Genomic DNA, 19,914 nt, shown 5'->3' with positions numbered 1-19,914 from the left:
AGTTGATAGGGCTGGGACAAAGGCTGGACTCGATGAGCTTAAAGGTCTCTTCCAGTTGAAACCATTCTATGATTCTATGATCTCTGATACAAGGAGAGGCCCAGAGAAGAGAAGGCTCAGGGGGATCTCATCAATGTGTAGAAATACCTGATGGAATGGAGTAGAGACAGACCCTTCTCAATGATGCCTGGTGACAGGGTAAGAAGTAACAAGCATCAAATGGAATCAAAGTACAGTAAATTCCATTTAAACATAGGAAAAAAAGAAATTCACTGTGAGGTTGTCCAAATAGTGGAATAGGTTGCCCAGTGAAGTTAATGATTCCTCTATTTTTCAAGATATTCAAACCCAACCAGACACAGTTCTGAGCAATCTGCATTGTCTGACTCTGCTTCGAGCAAAGTGATGGACTAGAGGATCTCCAGACCATCCAGCCTTAGCTGGTCTGTGACACCATGAACAGAGAAGTTATGGATGATGTGAAGGAGATCCAGGAACAGAGAAGGACTAAATACATTGTGGTTAAACATCTCCACAATGATTGAACCTGGTAGCATGGTGCTTTAACACAAACTTACCTGTCAGAATTTGTGCCAATTCCAGCTGACTGGTGCATTTCTGACATTTCCAGTAAACGTTTGTTACCTTACATGAGGACTTATCTTTTCAGATTTGATAACAGGTACCTTTGATTTGCAGCTAAAGTGACAGTGTTCTCTATAGAAAATACACCTTAGATTGCCACTCCTTTTTAATTGCATTAACTGGCATCAGAACAGCAGGAACCTTGCTGTAAAAAAAAACAGTACCGTAAAAACCCCTGTAAACCAGCTGATGTCTGAGGCTGCATTCCTGATAGCATAGCAGCAATCCTCTGCTGTTATCACATCAACAGGAAATGGAAACTACTGCCTTGGTTCTTGAGCACGTATTGCTGAGACAGAATGCAAGGGATTCAGTTTGTCTTACAATACAAAAGATGTCAGGCACGTGAAACCTAAACAAGTTTGTCTAAGAAAACACCAAACTGTAGGTTTTGTTCTTTAATGTGAAGAGAAAATATAGCATTGCTCTCCAGTAGTCTGAGCAAGTCATAAAGATTGCCCAATGGGCTCCAGGCTGTGTTTGCCAGTACATAAATAACCAAGAACTAGTGTGAAGGAGACAGCCTAGAAGCTGGCTGTAGCATAATGCACGTGCAGGTACTGGTTACATTAACTGCCTGCCTGAGTACTCACAGCTTGCTCAAAAGATTAGGCAAGGCTTAGCTGTCTATCCCTGTCATTTTATGTCTTTGTTAGAGAAGATAAATGTTTGCATTGGCTTGTCAAACAAAAAAACCCAAAAATCCCCCAGAGAAATGTGGTGGAGATCCCTTAGAGATAATATAGAACATCTTTTCATGACTTTCTCTTACATTCAGCTTTCTTACATTGATTGTAAGCTCAACAAATGCAGTGTAAGAACAGTGGGGATCCATAGAAATATTTAGAGTGCTCTGAAAAGTCTCTGCATTGTGTTTGCAAGTTCTCTGTTATAAGAACCTCATACATTTCATCTCCTGTATGACTTCTTTTTTCCTGAGGATTTCACTGTCCTGCAACTGCCGTTGGCTTTTGGTGTTCCCTGGTTCACGTGAATGCAACACCACAATGAATCTACTCTATCTTCTCAATAAGGATGCATGAATCGTCCCTTCAAAAAGAAAAAGACAATAGCCATTGACTTATTCCATTGTGCCCTTTGTAGCTGCCACGCTACACTGTAGAAAGATTAGTGTAGTTGTGAACCAGGAACCTGAGCTAAGAATGATTATAAGACAGGCTTTTACTGAACTGACAAGAAGCCTTGAAACAGAGATAAATACTAACACAAGCCTTTTCAAATGAGGGTTAGCAGAGCACTTAGAAGAAGAATTATTAAAAAGAGAATATGGAAGCATTAGTTATGAACAATTTTCATGTGCATTTACCAAGAGCACTTCAATGACTACACCATTTAACTTCAAATTTGAGATTTGATGTACAGCTGCAAGAGGCTCGCTGGATATAACCAAGAAATGGTGGGGAAAACCTCAGACTTTAATGCAAATATGACGGCCTAAATATCATACTATGGATGCTCATATCTTTTCTGTGACACCATATCTTTTCTGTGACACTCATATCTTTTCTTTCCACCAGCTTTGAGCAGAGGAAGACATTGTGGAGACATTTGGGGTTTTGCTGCAAACACTTAGGTTGTAGTTTCATGATAACAGAAATTTATTATAGCCCTGTAGCTACTTCACTTGCTTTGGTCTTAAACATTAAGTACTTGGGGATCATTGTATCCAGTTCTGTCCTCAACCTATATTATCTTTTAGCTCTCCAGAAACAATTGGTCTTACTATTAAAGACTGAGGCAAAGAGGGCATTAAGCATCTCATCCTTTTCCTCATCCCTGTGTTTTGCCCCTCATTCAAGAAAGGATGGAGATTCTTCTTAACCTTCTTGTTGTTGTAGGTGTATTTATACAAGCTCTTTTTTAATGCCTTTTACAGTAGTAGGCAGATTAAGTCCTAGTTGGTCTTTGGCCCTTCTACTTTTTCCCCTGCATTTTCTCCCACCACCCTTGCAGACCTCCTGAGTTGCCTGTCCCTTCTCACAAAAGCCATAAATGTCGAAATAAAGGTAACAAAGGTCTGTTGACTCAGGTGGAGCTGACCTGAGATCAGACAAGTCCTTTTCCACTTGACTTGGCCACAGTCCAGGGCCAGCCTTGATCGCTCACGATCCACCACTAAGGATTAAAATGCATTTTTCAGAGACATAAAGCAAAGCTACTCTGCAGCAAGGGCTCTGATGAGGTGTGCTGTGTCATCAACAGTGTGGTGCTTGGCCCCTGTGGTGATCCATCTTGAACCATGGTCATGGGAGATGCAGTGGGAGAGCAGATGAGCTCGTGCAGGCAGCCATGGGCAGGGAAGAAGGAAGCACAATGCTTTTTCAAGGCACTGTCTAGTTCAAAGAACTTTCTATCAGCTGCCTACTGATGGCATGGCACATGAGGATCTCTTAGTATCTCAGTCCAGCATGTACCATCCAACAATATTTATTGCTGTTTAAGAAAACAGGAGGAGAAGACTTGCAGCTGGCTGATGGTTGGATGTGGTTTGGTTACTGGAAACTAGAGTTGGATAGCCAAAACTGATGTTGTGTCAGTTTATGTAGAGTTTTGTTGTTCTCAGAGCCCAGTGATGACCAGATGTTGTGTGCAAAGGTTACCTGAAGGGACAAACCGTGCAAGGTCACCTCTGCAACCCTTGTGGTACTGACCCAGCAGAGCTGTGGACACCCTGAGGAACAAATAGAGCTATTTGATGAAGAGTTTGTTGCTTGGAAAAGTTCTTTATTACAGATGATGCTGTTCAAGACAGCAAAACTCTGAGTTCAAATGCAGAGCCACTTTCAGGAATCAAGACAGAAATTTCACACTAGAAAGACTGTCTTCCTGAATTTGTATTTACATAATTTAAACTGGGAATCAGAAATAATAGAAAATAGCTCAAAGAACTCATTTTCTCAAAAAGGACCTCCCTAAAGAACTAATCACACAATACTCAGACGTTATGTCTGAACATCCACCTGAAACTGAAAGAATGATTTTTCCCTTTCAGTTGTGCATGGTGGTATAGGTATTTTTAGCTACATAAAACCTTCTCCATCTGAAACATTTCATCATTCCATGCAAATTTTATGCAAAATTTGATCTCCAATCTCTGAAAAATCAGAAGTCATAAAAAGCAGGACTTCAAAGCAGGCTCAGGAGGGTACATTGGTGGTGCTTGCATTCAAATATTTCAATATTTGGAATATACACAATATTCCAGATGTGGTCTCACGAGGGCAGAGTAGAAGAGAAGCAAAACTTCTCTCAACCTACTGCCCACAGCCCTTCTAATCCACCCCAGGATGCCATTGGCCTTCTTGGCCATGAGGGCACATTGCTGGCTCATGCTCCTCCTGCTGCCCACCAGGACTCCCAGGCCCCTTTCCCCTACACTACTCTCTAAGAGTTCATTCCCCAACCTGCACTGGTACATGGGGTTGTTCTTTCCCAGATGTAAGACTCTACACTTGCCCTTGTTGGATTTCATTAGATGTGTCTCTGCCCAACCCTCCAGTCTGTCCAGGTCTGGTTGAATGAAGGCTTCACCTTCTGGTGTGTCAGCCACTCCCCTCAGTTTAGTATAGTCAGGAAACTTGCTGACAATGCCCTCTATTCCCTCATCAAGGTCATTAATGAATAGATTGACCAGTCCCAGCACTGACCCATGAGGGACTCCGCTAGACACAGGCCTCCAACTAGACCCTGCCCCATTGATCACAACTCTCTGCCTTCTTCCCTTCAACCAGTTAACAGTCCAACTCACTATCTCATCATCCAGCCCACATCTTCTCAGTTTTGCTGCAAGGATGCTGTGGGAGACAGTGTCAAATGCTTTACTGAAATCAAGATAAACCACATCCACTGCACTACCACCATCTATCCACCTGGTTATGTCTTCATAAAAGGCTATCAGGTTGGTCAGACAGGACTTCCCTTTGGTAAGGGATAGAAACTCATGTTTGATGGGGAACAAGAGTTGGTCATCTAGGTTCCCCATGACCCAGGCTGTATTTTTCACTAGCAGAGTCAAGATATCCATCTTGAGAGGAAGAAGATGATGATTGAAGTACTGTGTTAAGATTTGGGGTCCTAATATTGCAGGTGACAACTAACTTGAAGGTTGTTATTGGGCTGCAAACTCCCTACTCTTCCAGTTCCTTCAATCCTAAATTGTTAGGATTAAGTTGTTAAATTATTAAACTCCTTCAATCCTCTTTTCATGAGATGAACCATCATCACAGAAAGCCTTTCATGCTTGGATTTAAATCTTTAATTGACAGTGAAATTACTCAATGAAAGAAGATTACTCAACCCATCAAATCACTTGACCAAATGTGATCAGCTGCAGGTGTTCACCAAAGCTTACGTGATCTGGTATGGAATTAGTTTGTACAATTTGTGTTTCAAAAGAAAGCGACAAGAGTGAAAACAGCCACTGCCAGGGGCCAAGAGCAATAGGAAATGGTGCATGAGAAACACCAGATGGAGCTGGATTCGTGTCCTCCTGGATGACAAAGGAGTCCAACTCTGGGAAAGATAAGACCTTTGTTCCCTGATCTTGTTATCTCCAAAACATGGATCCTTGATGGGATTTTTGTCACGTGCAGATGAAGAAAACAGACGTGAAGTGGGATTAACAGGCATGAGTCAGTGAGCACATTTCTAATATTTATTGCAGAGCTGCTGGTCATTCAGCAGCAGCATAGTTTCTTTCAAAATTAAATTGTCATTTAAGGATGCTACCTGTCAGAGGAGAGAGCTTTACTCCAAATCATGTGCATCACTGTTCTCACCGTCAGCTTTCTTAAGCTGTAGTGGGCCAGCAACAACAGTCACGCTTTCTTGGACAGAGCTTGCAGATCGCTTGGACCTAGTAATACAACCTTGGTAGCACCTGGAAGAATAGTCATAGGCCCTGCACACCACTAGCTCACACCTCAGGTAAACCAAGGGACTGTTACGAATGAACTGGAAGGCGCTGAATGTAAACCTGGCAATGTGGTTGTAGGGTGAATAGTAGGTGCCATAGGTAGAATCTCGAACACACCTAAGAAGAAACAAAGAAACCTCTCATGAATACACACACTGCAGTCACTCATTTACATGCAATATAACACAAAACCTGAAAAGTAACTTTTAAACATGATGGGTGGTTCATAAACCTCCCATTAAGAAAAGCAAGATGCCCATCTGGCAGTGCTGGGCTGTGTTGCCTACCCTCAGCCTGTTGTGTATCTGAGTCCCTAGTGTTGCCATGTTTTCTCAAGGTGAGTTATCCACACCTGAGATGTGCCACTGTTACCTCTTTGATAATAACAATCCCCAGTGAACTGGCAATAGCTTTTTTGTCTATCATTTGAATCTGGAGAGTGTGTGCCATATTTTGAGTTAATCCATTCCCATTCCCCCAGTCAACCCCAAATGCTCATGTTCATTAATCAGCTAGGTGCTGACATTAGTGTGTGCTGTATTGACACCGTTCCATTAAAATAAAACAAGGGAAAAAGAGAGAGAGAGAGAGAGATAGGAGTTCAAAGGCAGTTCTTTCTGTAACTGTAATGTGTGAGAGCTTACCCATTCCTGATGATATCATAGGTTACTGTTGTAAAATTATAGGGAGTGGGAGATGCCACACACGTGTCCACAAATAACACCAGGTTTGGATCAGAGCTGTGCAGGTAAGCTTCAAGGAATAAATTCTGGTTGATATCAACATAGTATGGTGAGTCGTACACCGGCCGTGAGAAGGACGAAGACTGATAAAATGTGAGGTTCACATCATATCTGTCATACTGAGTCTCATTGACCTCAAAATTGTCGTCTGCAATGTACACTATTTGTGCCCACGTGTTCTGAAGCATTTTGCAGTTGATATGCAAATGAAGGTTTCTGTTTCTTGTGATTACATTGCCAGAAGAGGATCCTCTAATAATGTTGGAATAGGTTATGGTATTGTTGTTTCCCTATTTGGCATATCAAACAAAATGCAAAATTAATTCATATGGTCAGGCTTTCTATTCTGCAGTCTAAACTTTACTGTATCCTTACAGCAGTGTGCACAGTCAATGCATGAGTTCCCTGTAATTTCCAGCAATTTTTGTTCTCAAGATAGGGATTTGTAATCACACAGAATCACAGAATGGTGGGAATTGGAAGGGGCCTCCCTGCCAGAGCTAGTCCACCTAGGTCAGGTCACACAGGAACGAGTCCAGGTGGGTTTGGAAACCTCTGAGAAGGAGCCTCCACACCCTCCCTGGGCAGCTTGGGCCAGGGCTCCCTCACTCTCACAGTAAAGAAATTTTTCCTTATGTTTAAGTGGAACTGTTTGTGTTCCAGCTTATGCCCGTTACCCCTTGTCCTGTCACTGGACACTAAAGAATATTCAGTGACTACAGCGTGGGCCTAGAAAACTCTTCACACTAAATGCAGACATAATTGAATTAAATACAACCCATACAATGCTTTAAACATTAAATGCCTGAGGTTTTAAATACTGTTTGCACAGTATTTAAACTGAAATCTGACCAATATGATGATTGGCCATGTGTAATAAGGACTTTGAGACCTTTTTAACCACCACACGCAGCTTGGGAGCTTGAAAATGCCAAGTATTTTCTTTCTTCCATACTTAATTAGGAGATCAGTAATGGGCTGTAAGTGAATGCTCTGGCAGCAGGTACAGGAAGCACAAGTGTTAATAAACCCTATCCCTCAGGAGAGGGATAATCATAATCAGCAGGGTGCTTCCAGCCCATACAGACCTCAGCAGAGCTTCCAATTTGTGCTGGTTGTCAAAGCGAGTCTTTCAGTTTGAATTTCTTTTGTGCACATTCCCAATATTTGCACACTGAAGAGTTTAAAGTCCTACCTGTCTCACCGTGCCACAGCCAGTGTATGGAATGTCAAATACCACATAGTCCCATGTAATGTTGGGTTTGCAAGAGGGGTCGTTCAAGGAGAGGTTCCAAGCAGAGTAGCCTTGTCCCTGAAGGTAGTATCTGCTCACAACTACGTGCATGTAGTCTGGCAAACACAACAGTGCTAGAAGAATGGGAGGAAAATCCGTTACAAGCTCATCAAAGTCACTGGAAAAGATTAGACTTCAATAAACAATGTCTTTTGCCGAGTTCAGAATCCAAACCATGTGCTTCCATCTCTATGAAATGCTGCAGATCTAGCTTAAGAGAGCATGAAACAGGCAATTCATTGGAATGGGACAAGATCAGCAATCAGTGAATTAGCAAGTAATTAAGAAGTAGATTTCTGCTTTAAACATGAACTTACTAGTGGTGTCATCTGCTGGAGTGGAGTAATAGTTAGCCTGAAAGCCTCTGTAGGTGTACCGAGAGTTGCTGTGGAATCGGACCGTCAGCAGGTTTGAGGAAGATGTGTATGTGCGATAATAACCTGAACAGAACTTCGCCAGGAGAGGAGAGGTAAAGAGTGGCCCATCATAGACTTCCACATAGTCAGACAGGCACCTGCCTCCTTCCATCCTGGGGAACAAATACAACTATTCAGTTAAATGCTTCAGTTGAATTTTGTTACTTATTTTTCCTTTAAAAAACCAACCAAGCAACCAACCTAAACCTCACACTGACTGTTGAGAACAAAAGAGTACATTTTACTGATACAGCCTCCTCTACTGGTACAGCCTAGATATTTCTATCTCATTAGATGCCAGCCATGTTACTGACTGAATAAACAAATATTAATACATTTTTAATCTCAGATGTACTAAAAGCTTTGAAAAAGATCCTGGAAATCAAGTGAAAAAGGTCCTGGAAATCAAGTGAAGAACAGGACAAGGGGTAATGGGATGAAGCTAGAACGCAAAATGTTCCACTTAAACATAAGAAAAAACTATTTTACTGGTCAGGTGAGGGAGCCCTGGCACAGGCTGCCCAGAGGGGTTGTGGAGGCTCCTTCCTTGGAGGTCTTCAAGACCCACCTGGACATGTTCCTGTGTGACCTGATCTAGGTGGCCCTGCTTCTGCCGAGGGGTTGGACTAGATGATCTCTAAAGGTCCCTTCCAACCCCTGCCATTCTATGATTCTATGATCTCTTCAGTAAGTTCAAGGTGTCAAACCCATATATTCATCCTCTCAAGTAACTTTTACTTACTGGACGTCTGTAAATGTGAGTGTGACAAGAAAGTTGTTTTTGACTTCTATTTCCCAAACACAGTTGGCATTGTTTGGATAGTTTCTGGGGTAAAATGGACTCTGTAGTGTTCCAGATGTAGAGGAGAGAAAGCCACCACAAGAATAATCTACAGACAAAAAGACAACAAGGAAAATACACGTGTACATTATTTAAAGTTGCTTTTGGAATACATTTATGTAGAATTTCTAAGTCTAAAGTTTAAAGACAATGACTTCTATCAGCTCCAGTGATCTTTCCCTTAGGTTCATATATCACATATATCAGAAGATCAGGAGAGGCTAAGCACACTGAATAACTTGTGTAATGCTGCTCTTCGGTGTCTGCACTATTAAGATACAAGTATTTGTCATAGAACTGCACAGTCATTGTGGCTGGACTTCTGGAGGTCAGCTGCTCCTTGAAAAAGTCACAGCTGAGCCTGGTTTGCCTCTGTTACTAATCCTATTGACCAAAGGGTAGGGGAAAAAAAAAAGACAGATAAAAATAATTTTGTTGCTAAATAAGAATGCTGACAAATATCCAACCCATAAACGTGAAGATCTTACATCTTAGCCAAAAAGCAGTATGAAGTTTATATATAGATCAGTTGCGACCTCATCAAATAACAGAGGAACCAAGATCTAACACAGTTTAGAAGTAAAACAAAGTCATGGATTTCTAGGATACTTTTCAGGACAAGCTCAAACTGCTCCAAGAAAACAGAAATGTGTAAATGGACACCATCATTGGAATTGCTTTCCAAATTAGGGAGTGTACATACTTACTACTTTTAATCTCAAGAATGAACAAGAGACTGAGGTCTAAGAGAAGTTTTCCTTTCAGCTTCTAGCAAACATGAACAAATCCTTCTGTCACTGACCTGACTTCTACCCTGTGAACAGTTGAACTTTCAAATGACATGCCCTCCTCAAATGATGTGCTTGAACAAACAGCTGAAATTTGAGTTAGTGGGATAACAGTACGTATGACGGGGTCAAAAACAGTGCTTCCTAAGCACTTGTGAAATTACTGCTTATAAGTGACTACACTGGGTGTGAAATCACCTACACTGCTATTTTGGGATAATTTGAAGCGTTGTTTTGTTGTAATCAAATGACAAGGATCATGCCCCAAAATGATGAGCAGTGACATTCCTCTCGTTGTCTGCAATCTGCACCAAGCAACTCTTCTTGCACTTGTGCACACACAGCTCCAACACAAACACAGGAGCTTTTCCCTCTGAGGACTCCATCTCAGATGCTCCACATATATTCTGCCCAAAGATCAAGAAACATTGCTTTACTGTGAGAGTGACCAATGGCACAGGTTGCCACAGAGCTGGTGGACTTTATCTCTGGAGATAGTCAAAAGACGCAGCCAGCTCGAGGTGAGCTGGCTTTTGCCAGGGAGTATGACCTCCAAAAGTCCCTTCTGACCTCAACCAGCCTGTGATTCTGTGATCCATAACTGGGGACAGGAGCTCTTCAGACCCCTCAACCCCTCTAAACATACCTGAAGTGGATGACACAGTGGGTGTCAGGCTGGAGCTGGCCGGCACTGCAGGGAGAGAGCAGCAAGTGAATACACAACGTTTTGCCTAAAAGAAACAATCCCTCTGGGAGTGACCCCTCCCCAAAAGAGCTCCCAGGACACTGAAACCTGAGACCCTTAAACACAACCTGGATGCATGGCAGGTGCCTGTGTGCCTGCACCTCAAAGCTGTCCCCCTCCATCCCGCCAGCCCAGGGTGCAGCTTGTGTTCTGACTATGCAACAGCTCCCATCAGCAGGGCATCGGATCTCTTTGTAAATCATTAGGATGATGGGACAGGGGAGATCCTCAGCAAATTTGCTGATGATACCAAACTGGGAGGAGCAGCTGATCTAAGAGAGGGTCCTGCTGCTATCCAGAGTGGCCTCGAGAGGCTGGAGAGATGGGACAGTAAGAACCTTGTGCAGTTAAACAGAAAGAAATGGCAAGTCCTGCACCTGGGTGAGAATGACCCCAATCACCAGCCTGTGCTGTGGGGTGACCAGCTGGAAAACAGCAATCCAGAAAAGGTCCTGGGGGTCTGTTGGACACCAAGTTCAACATGAGCCAGCAAAGGTTTAGGAGGAGTTGTTAGACTAGATGACCTCCAAAGGTCCCTTCCAACCTCAGCCATCCTGTGATTCAGTGACCTTGAGAAAGGGCAAGAGATAACCAAACTCCTCAGCCCCTGCACATACCTGTCGGCACCGACACGTTGGGCGTGAAGCTGGAGTTACCCGGTGCTGCAGGGAGAGAGCAGCAAGTGAGAGAGCAGCATTTTACCTCAGTCTGCTGGGAGTCATCCCTCCCCAAAGGTAACCCTGGCATACAGAAGCCTGAGACCTGCAGTTGACAGTGTAAGCTGGTGCAGCTGAATGAGATCAAGCAGTGAGTTGGGCTGGAGCTGCCTGGCCCTGGCAGGCAGAGAGCAGCACCCATGCACGCTCCTCAGCTGCAAAAAGGAGCTCACAGCACTGCATGGGATGCATCAACCCTCTTTATTTTGGGAAAAGGAGTAGTCATGAGTGGGGAAATGGGCCTCTGCAGCTGCAACAATGAGTGTGCTATGAACAAGCAACTCCTCTGCCTGTGGTAAAGGCCAGAAAAATTGATGATGGTCCAGTGGTAGCACTGCTGGAGGTGGAGAAAGCCCTGTGCCTGCCCAGCAGGCAAACAAACAGCATTCTGGCAGCAGTCAGGTGGCAGTCCTGTCCAAAAAGATACCCCTGAGCCAAAATGCCTGTCAGTGGGGCCAGAGGATCTCCATGTCCATATGGGCCTGTAAGGAAGAGCTTGTGCTTCTGCCCTGGCAAAGAGTAAAAGATAGCTCTGGTCATACCTATGGTACTGTTGGAGATGAGAATTGAGTAGTAGTAGGCCTGGAAACCCCTCTTGGTGACACTACTATCAGTGTAAAACAGGATGGCCATGTGTGGCCCGGATGAGCTGAAGACACGATGGTCGTTCCTGCAAACGGTCCCGAGGAGCCGTCCCCCGGGGTAGCCGCCGTCGTACACCTCAATGTAATCGTAGGGGCAGCTGGTGCCTTCCAGCCTGTGCAGGGAGAGGAGGGTCTGTCTGCCCCACAGCCTCTGCCACCTCTCAGCTCCAGAGCCGCAGAGCTCAGGCAACACAATCCCATTCCAGCCTGGCCCTGCGCTCAGGTAGAGGCGGCCAGAGCCCTGCCCTGGGGATGAAACCACCCCGATCCCACAGCCAGCCCTGGGCAGGCTGCCCACGCCGCAGCTGCCACCCCACGGGACTCACTCGACATCCTCAAACTGGAGCACCACTCTGCGATCCCGCTCCGGCAGCTGGATGCGCCACACGCAGCGGATGCTGTTGGGGTAGGAGTTGGGGTAGCCAGGGCTCAGGATCGAGCCAGACAAATTCTGAAGCAAACCACCGCAGGAGACAGATGCTGTGGAAAGGAGCAGAGCTTTGGGATGGGTGGAGAGCTCCTGAAATGCCCTCAGAGGAGGACACGGCCACCTGCAAGGAGGCTCTGCCACAGCCTCACAGAGACCCTCACTCTCAGACACGTGGCTGCAGCCCAAAGGCTCATGCCCACATCCCCCCAGCCCAGAGCACAGGGATGCACAGTAACACCCATTGGTATGTCCTGGCCATCCCACAGTTCACCTGGGGCAGGAGACAACCAGGTCTCTTAACCCCTCTGAGCCTCAATGTGGTCAGTGGCACAGAGGGACTCAAGCTGGAGCTAAGTGGTTCTGAAGAGACAAATCAGCATTTGAGTCAACAGCATTTTGCCCAACAGGAATAACCTACTGGGAGTCAATCCTCTCCAAAAGACAAGCTCTTTCCAGCAGTGCACAATGATTGGACAAAGGGCTGTGGGCACAAACCAAAAGACAGGAGGTTCCCTCTGAACAGTGGGAAACACTTTTTGACTCTGAGTGCGACAGAGCATGGGCACAGGTTGCTCTCAGAGGTGATGGATTCTCCATCCTTGGAGACAGACAAGAGCCATCTGGACATGGTCTTGAGCAGCCAGCTCTAGGTGACCCAGCTATGGTCACGGGGTAGGACCAGATGACCTCCAGAAATCCCATCCAACCTCAACCATCCTTGATTCTGTGATCCATAACTGGGAGCCGGAGTTAGTCAGACCCCTCATCCCCTCCCAGCATACCTGTGGTAAATGCCGTGGTGCGCGTCATCCTGGAGCTATGTGGTGCTGCAGGGAGAGAGTAGTGTTTTACATAAGAGAAAGATCCTGCTGGAAGTCACCCTTGTCCAAAGGGAACCCCAGGACACTGAAACCCAAAGCCTGGAGCCAGCATTTTGATATGTCAGGCCTGAGCAAGATGGCTGCAGTACCAACGACCCACTTGCTCAAGGCATCACCACTGCAGCACTATCAAGACCAGTCCCAAACCTCTTCCAGAGAAGAGACAGTTGTAAAATATCCCAAAGTATTCCAAGTGATCCCACAACTCCCTGAGCATCAGGGATGTTACCCAGGGTCTGAAAGTACAGCTCACATTTGGGTCTTGTGTTCTGATGGGGACAGAGTAGGCCAGAGACAGAGCACCCCAAGGAGAAAAAGGATGTGCACAGAAATTTCTGGTTACCTGCTGTTGAAGACACTGTTAGTCCTGAGTCTGGAAGGAGGAAACCAGAAGATATGAGGCACTGAGACTGCTTGGCTCCACTCAGAGCACATGCTCATGGAGAGCTACAAAGGGACCCGTGGGCGGGATGGCCTGCCTCAAAGCTGATGCCCCCCTCCTCTCACCCGTTGCTCAAATTCCCAGTCTCCTGAGCACACTCTGCAAGAGCAGCTACAGTGAACCCTGAACTCTGAAACGTGAACTCCCCACATCAGGCACACGGATCCATCACCCGCTGCTGCCCTGCAGAGCGCAGAGCAAGGGCTGGCCAGCCTTCACCCACCCTCACACAAACTCCAGATGGGTTCCCTTTGGGAAAATGCCACCAAAATGAGAAACAAAACCCACCTGAGCATATGACAGAAGCGGGCCCTCGGTAACAGCCTGAGTACTCTTCTCTGTAAGGGCAGTACCACAAATAGTGTTCAGAGCCTGTACAATTCACCTCTGTCATCAGGTAGGAGGCCCAGGTGTTGGAAGGGAAGTAGTGCATCACACCAAGGGGCCAGCCACAGCCAAGCTGCCTGCACACCACCTGGGCGTCCTGCATGTCCCACAGGTACCCACACACTTTAAACCAGCCTCCAAAATAGAAGACTTCCACGTTGCCTGCACATCTGTTGGGCCCTCCAGTCAGCTGCAGCAACAGCTCTTTGAGAGAGACAAAACCCTTGATCAGTGCTCTTGTTTCAGGCCATGATGTGTGATAGCAGAGCTCCCACATCCTCACCAGGAGCTGCCTCTGACACCCATCCACAGCCCTTCCTCGGGCTCCCACGCTGGGGACCGTGCACTTACCCACAGCTGGGGCCACAGCGAGGGCCCTGGCACACAGACTCACCATCAGCTATAACTGCAGAGGAGAACAAACAGAAGAGGGAGCAAATGTATTAGGGACAATCCTTTGGGAGCCATCAGTGAGCTTTATCCTTTCCCCAGCAAGTGAAGTCCAAAGTGGCACAAGCAACTGAGCAGCAAACCACCCCCAAAATCCTGGCTCCCAAATAACTTTGTTCTCATCCCCTCCCCACAGCCCCTGCATAAAGCAAATGTGAACTTCTCCATCACACAAATTTCTTCAGAAGAATAATGTGATGGTAAATACATAAAGTCATCATTGCATTTGAAGTACAAATCCAATGAATTATACTTACCAGTAGAGGCCTCAGTTGTTCTTGGGGCACGTGTTGTTTCTTCTAGAGAAGAAAAAAAACATCCATGATACCATATGGGAAGGTCAACAAGGCCAATAGAATTTGAAACTGTCTCAACTACTGCTTCAGCCTCTAGCAATTTTTGGCTGGCCAGCTTTAGATCTAGGAGGTTTCTCCCTGTTTTAGCAGACACCAGCAGTTTTTTTTTCCTTTGTTACCCCATCAAATCTCTTTGTGAGCCCACCAAAACCTGCACCTGGCCCAGGGAGTGCCAGGGTCCCTTGAAGTGAGAAGACTCTCTATTTAACAGGGTATTGGCTGGTTTCACCTGATGACTCTGCTTCTTGTGTCAGAATAAGCTGTCAGCAACTATCTCCTCCTCGCTTTCCCCCTACCAAAACCAACAAAGCTACTCCCAAATAACAAGAATGATGGAAAACTACCTGAGGAGCTGGTCAGAGCAAGCAGTGAGGAAGAGAGGCTGCAGATCCCTTTATTTTCCTTCATTTTGGACTGTTTGGGTGGCTGTCTGTGACAGGTTTTTGTTCACATCCCTATCCCCAGGTTTAAACTATTCTTGTCCCCTTCAAGTTTTCATCCATCCCTCACTGCAGAGCCCAACTCCTGGCATAAACTCGGTCAGAGAAGAGTTTTCCCTGCTGAGGCTCCTGTAGAGGACAGTTGATGGAAAGTCCTCCAGGTGGCACCAGGAGACTGAAGGTGTCCTGTGAGACGGTTGTCTGGCAGGCAGAGACTTCCTTGTGCCCTTCTCAGTGTTTCTGTGATCTTTCCTGTCCATCTAACCTAGAGAGTTGAGTGTTCTTAGATAGGGCTTTGTGGGGTTATTCAAAGCCCTGGAAGAAGGACAGCACATAGACCACAACTTCCCTTCTCCATCAGGGCTGACAGCTCTCCAAAGGTCTTTGGAGGAGCATGCAAGAGCTTTTTAAGAGTAGTCTCATTCTGACTCAGCTACACTCAGACAATTCTACATCCTTGTTAAAGTAAAAAATGCATTTTCTATACTGAGCTATTTAATAGTGCATTTCAGAAGGATGTGGGTGTCCCTTGGCAGAGAGGACATCTGTTAAGAAACAATTCAGCTCTGATTGTGAAACTGTCCTTTATGAGATGCATTTCTGTGAGCACTAACAATATCTATGCACATGGTACTAATCTAAACCTTGGAAAAGTCAAGCACTTATCACCTAAACACTAACTTGTAATTCAGATGATTAAAGATCAAAATCTTTAATAAATAGGCTGGACACTATTATTCACATCACTGGTCACACATCCTAGAGACAGCCAACAATTATCTCTAAAAGCATAGCTGTGAATAAACTTATCAACACCAATCAACCCAGCAGATACCCACTAGAGGTAAAAAACCCAACAACAAAATTAACAGAGAATTATTTAAAAGAGTTTAAATAGGTGAGTTTGGCTCTTTCCAAACTAGTTTCAAAACACAAACAGTTGTTTCACTGTTTGCTAACTTCATAATTGCAGTTACTGAAAGGAAACTGGTTGCCACGTTGCCTCAATCACAGTGTCACTGTATTGCTTTGGAGGAGTTGCAGCTTTTAAGAAGATGAACTGATGGGTCTGGTAAGATAACAGCAAGCATGGTAGAGAGTGGAAAAATCAGGGCACAGGACCAGGTGACAGCACTGATCCTATAATGAAAATGAGGACTCCATGGGAGCAGTGAGGTGCTGCTCAGTCTCAGTGTAGGGAAACAGTCTACAAACCTGTATTCAGTTAAAATTTCTGCCTGCCCAAGCTCTGGATGACTTCCCTCTGGATTTTCAGATACCCAGAAACTGCCACATTTATACAGCCTCCCTTTTTCACATGGTATTATCATGCTAAGGACTTAGCCAAGGTACTGATTTATTTGAGCTCTTCATTGCAGCACTGACTCTTGTTCTTTCTGAGGAAGGAGGGGCATATATACAATGATACACTGCACTCCAGATGCATGCATCTGCTGCCATGCAGAGCCTTCATGGCTGCATTTCAGCATCTGAGAGCTCAGTGTCCTTCAGACACTGTCCTCAGTCTGAAGGACACTGAGCCTCTGACTATACCAGTAAGTTTGCTTAGTTGTTAAGTTTGTTAAGATTAATTGTTAAGTTTGCTTACCAGTTAAGTATTGCATCTGCTATAACTGGACTAGAGAAGTTTTCAAGTGCAAACATCAGCTTGGAGAGAATATTTAGCAATGTCAACTCTATAAACAAAGTACATTTTAATGTGACTTTTCAGTTACCTGTTGTTAGAAAAGTTTTTCTAGCACCTGCTGATGTCCAAGCTGTAGATACTGCTGTCACAAGGAACAAACAAACAAACAAGTTGAAAGAACATCACATGAATTAAGTAATGTGGCTGGAAAGTTTGGATACACAGGATGCCCTGGTGACACTGGCTGCTGATTGACAGGGAAGGAGATTAAGCCCAGCTAATTCAAGCGGTTTGGACTAGATGTTCTCTAAAGGTCCCTTCCAACCTCTGCCATTCTATGATTCTACTGCTGGCAATAAAAAACCTGCTCCATGGACAGCCTGAGAGGTGGGAGTACTCCCCTGGCTAACAGCATGCGTGGCAAGACCTGTAACATTGACCCCGAAGGTGATTTTTGTAGGTAGAAGAAGACAACAAGGAGATGTGTCACTTATTCAGTGAGTAGGGAACTTTCTGACTCATCCCACCACGCTGCTCCTTGTTCACGCAAGGCTTTAAATCTAAATTACACAGATGGCAATGGAAGGATTAAACAAAAACTCGGTATTTTCCAGCTCAATATCAATGTTCCAGCTTGGTTTTTGATAACACTAATTGCACCTCAAATGTTTATGGAGGGAGTAAATGATAAGAGCATTAAAAACTTGAGCCTGGAAACAGCCCTGAATGGTTCTTTCTTTCCACTGTGTATGTGGGTATGTGGGGGAGCAGAGAGAAGGAAAGGTTTTTGCTTTCAGTTCATTGATCTGAGTTAAGTTCATTGCAGAACTTTACATCTGGAAGAAGGAAGGATGGAAAATCAGTAGCTGTGGCAAACACTTGACTTCTTTGCCCAGTCCCCTTGTCCTGCACAGAGAATGTGACAGCAGCTGCTTAAAAAGAAATGCCATGTTTCTCCCAGCACTCTGCTCAGCCGGGGCAGCCTCACCTGGAAAAGGGGAAAGTGTGCTTTGAACACAGCAAGATTAACCCTCTTGCAAGCATCTTCCCTTCCATTAGACCCACCAATATTGGTGTTAGTCCCCAAAGGGATGAAAGTGTCTGGGCAGATGATTGTTCTGCAACCAAATCAAATTACACTCATAACAGCAATTAGATGATGGGAAATCAGAATAAAATTACATCAATTCTTATTATATTGAAATAACTACAATAATAACGGAAACAGGGACATGTGCCACACTTGCTTTATCCAGGGCACTCTGTTATTAAATACTAAAGTAGGATTCAGGCCAATATGCTTAATCAAATACAAAACACAGGGTTCAAAGAGCACCTCACACTGTTGGAAATAAACGTGCCTTTCACCCAGAAAATGCACATTCATCTTTGAATGTATTACCCCGACACAAAGATCCAGAAAATGTCATCCCTGGCTTTGCAGTATATTCATTTGACTTTCCTTTACACAAGTGGTGAGAACAGTAACTTAAATTCATTAAGTAGTTTATATAAAAGCTTTTAAATTAATTAACGGGTGCAATGATTTATTGCTCAGGTTTTGACCCGATGATGGTTTTGGAAAGAGCTAAGCTGTGCTGCTAAATCCTCTTATACCCTTCAATCTCACCACCAGCCTGATGAGAAGTGTAGCCATGAAGGTGATAAGAAGTGAGATTCTTTACCTGCATCCGCCTGGATTTGAAGACTTATCATTGCCACCCAAGACAAGATCATGGTGGCCGCCATCTCCTCGGAGTTCCTGATGCGTGAGGGCAGCAGAATTTATAGGCAGAGATGCTAAAGGGTGTAGCTCAGCAGCCCAACCTGTCCCTTCAGAAAGTCAATACCAAACACAACGCCTCTCTGCCTTGCTTTCCAAACTTCCTTGACTGGATGTTTGATTTGTTGCCCAACTTTCTATAGCTTCCTGGTTCTACAAGGAGACACTACCCGATATCTTCCCCAGGGAAGACAGAGATCAAAAGGGGCTGCAATGGCTGATACTTTTCCATCCTGTCCCTCTTTCAGCTGCCAAGTTCTTTTGCTGTCACTAATGCAACATGTCCCTTTCTTGTGTTTGAGTTGTGTCTGAGCCAAAGCTGCTTCTTAAATCTGTGTAGCAGAGTCTTCCTTTTTGTGACTGCAGAAGCAGAAAGGTGAGAGCATGGTGGGAAAAGGTGAGAGGCTTGACAGTTCTGGCTGTCCTGGACTCCCCTGGGGAGACATTCCTACCAGCTCCTGGGAGAGCATCCCTCAGAGACAACTCTCAAAGTCAGTGTGATGGTATAAGCTCAGGGACTGAGTCAAGTATCACACACAACTTACCTTCATGTATTTTTCAAACGTTAGTTACACATTAGTTGACTTTCTGAAGGTAGAAAAGTTTGGAACCAGGATGCTGAGTTGCCTTGAATTCACTGAGGCTGCTTTTATAGCATTTCTATCCAAACAGACCTCAGAAAAACACTCAATAGAAAGTGAGTATGTTCATCTTTGTCTGTTCTTCCTCTGTTCATCCTTCAACATGCTCTGTCTTCACCAGGATAGCAAGACTCAGTATGTTTAAGCTCTACAACTCGTTACCTACTACAGATCTGAAACCACCAAAGTAATCTTGTGACTTTTGACACACACTCAAGCTGCAAGTCAGTGGACATACACTGATCATTGTTAAACTGCACAGACTTTCTCAGAGAACAAGGAGTGTCTGGGCATGGGGGAAAATATAGAAAATAAGGGAAGATTCATTCCAAATTCTCTGTTTCTGAAGCTCTTAAGAACTTTGCAGGTCCCTTGACACAGTCTTCCCACTTGGGATTCACAATAAATCATGGGATCCAATGCAACTCTACAATGGGTTTTTACAAAGAGAAACTATCTCAGGTCACGGTCAGGTGTCAGTGGATCCAAGTGTCCACCCACAAAAGCACTGCTACATTTGACAATGTTTGAACAGTACATAAAACTGCAAAATCACAGAAATACAAGCCTGGAGGAGGTCTCTGGAGGCCATCTGGCCTAACCCCCAATTCAAAACAGGGTTATCTTCAAAGTCTGACCAAGTGTCTCAGGGTCTTAGTTATTCTTGTAACACAGAATTTAGCATTCT

At 44.7% G+C, this 19,914-nt stretch overlaps 1 protein-coding gene across 1 annotated transcript; it reads right to left on the bottom strand.

Moving 5' to 3' along the window:
- Window positions 1–5,412: 5,412 nt before the first annotated feature.
- On the bottom strand, window positions 5,413–18,551 carry LOC104557050 (deleted in malignant brain tumors 1 protein). Its single transcript, XM_062000732.1, has 11 exons — window positions 18,488–18,551; window positions 13,900–14,112; window positions 12,095–12,248; window positions 11,667–11,881; window positions 11,026–11,070; window positions 10,310–10,354; window positions 8,777–8,924; window positions 7,936–8,147; window positions 7,520–7,692; window positions 6,226–6,614; window positions 5,413–5,698 (listed from the first exon to the last, which is right to left on the bottom strand). Exons 1-11 carry the CDS (start codon window positions 18,549–18,551, stop codon window positions 5,413–5,415), a joined length of 1,944 nt encoding a protein of 647 aa, XP_061856716.1.
- Window positions 18,552–19,914: the final 1,363 nt, after the last annotated feature.

This window comes from Colius striatus, chromosome 8, assembly GCF_028858725.1.
Source record: "Colius striatus isolate bColStr4 chromosome 8, bColStr4.1.hap1, whole genome shotgun sequence".
Taxonomy (NCBI): domain Eukaryota; kingdom Metazoa; phylum Chordata; class Aves; order Coliiformes; family Coliidae; genus Colius; species Colius striatus.
This window is presented reverse-complemented; position numbering and strand designations above follow the sequence as displayed.

What these genes read in the sequence shown, in the direction of transcription:
- LOC104557050 (XM_062000732.1), bottom strand. Translation starts at nt 18,551, where the DNA reads ATGGCGGCCACCATGATCTTGTCTTGGGTGGCAATGATAAGTCTTCAA. An exon ending in CCTGATGACAGAGGTGAATT is followed by an intron (nt 12,249 to 13,899) that starts GTACAGGCTCTG and finishes TCCTTTCCACAG; the next exon opens with CATCTGTCTCCTGCGGTGGT. An exon ending in CAACGTGTCGGTGCCGACAG is followed by an intron (nt 10,355 to 11,025) that starts GTATGTGCAGGG and finishes CTCTCCCTGCAG; the next exon opens with TGCCGGCCAGCTCCAGCCTG.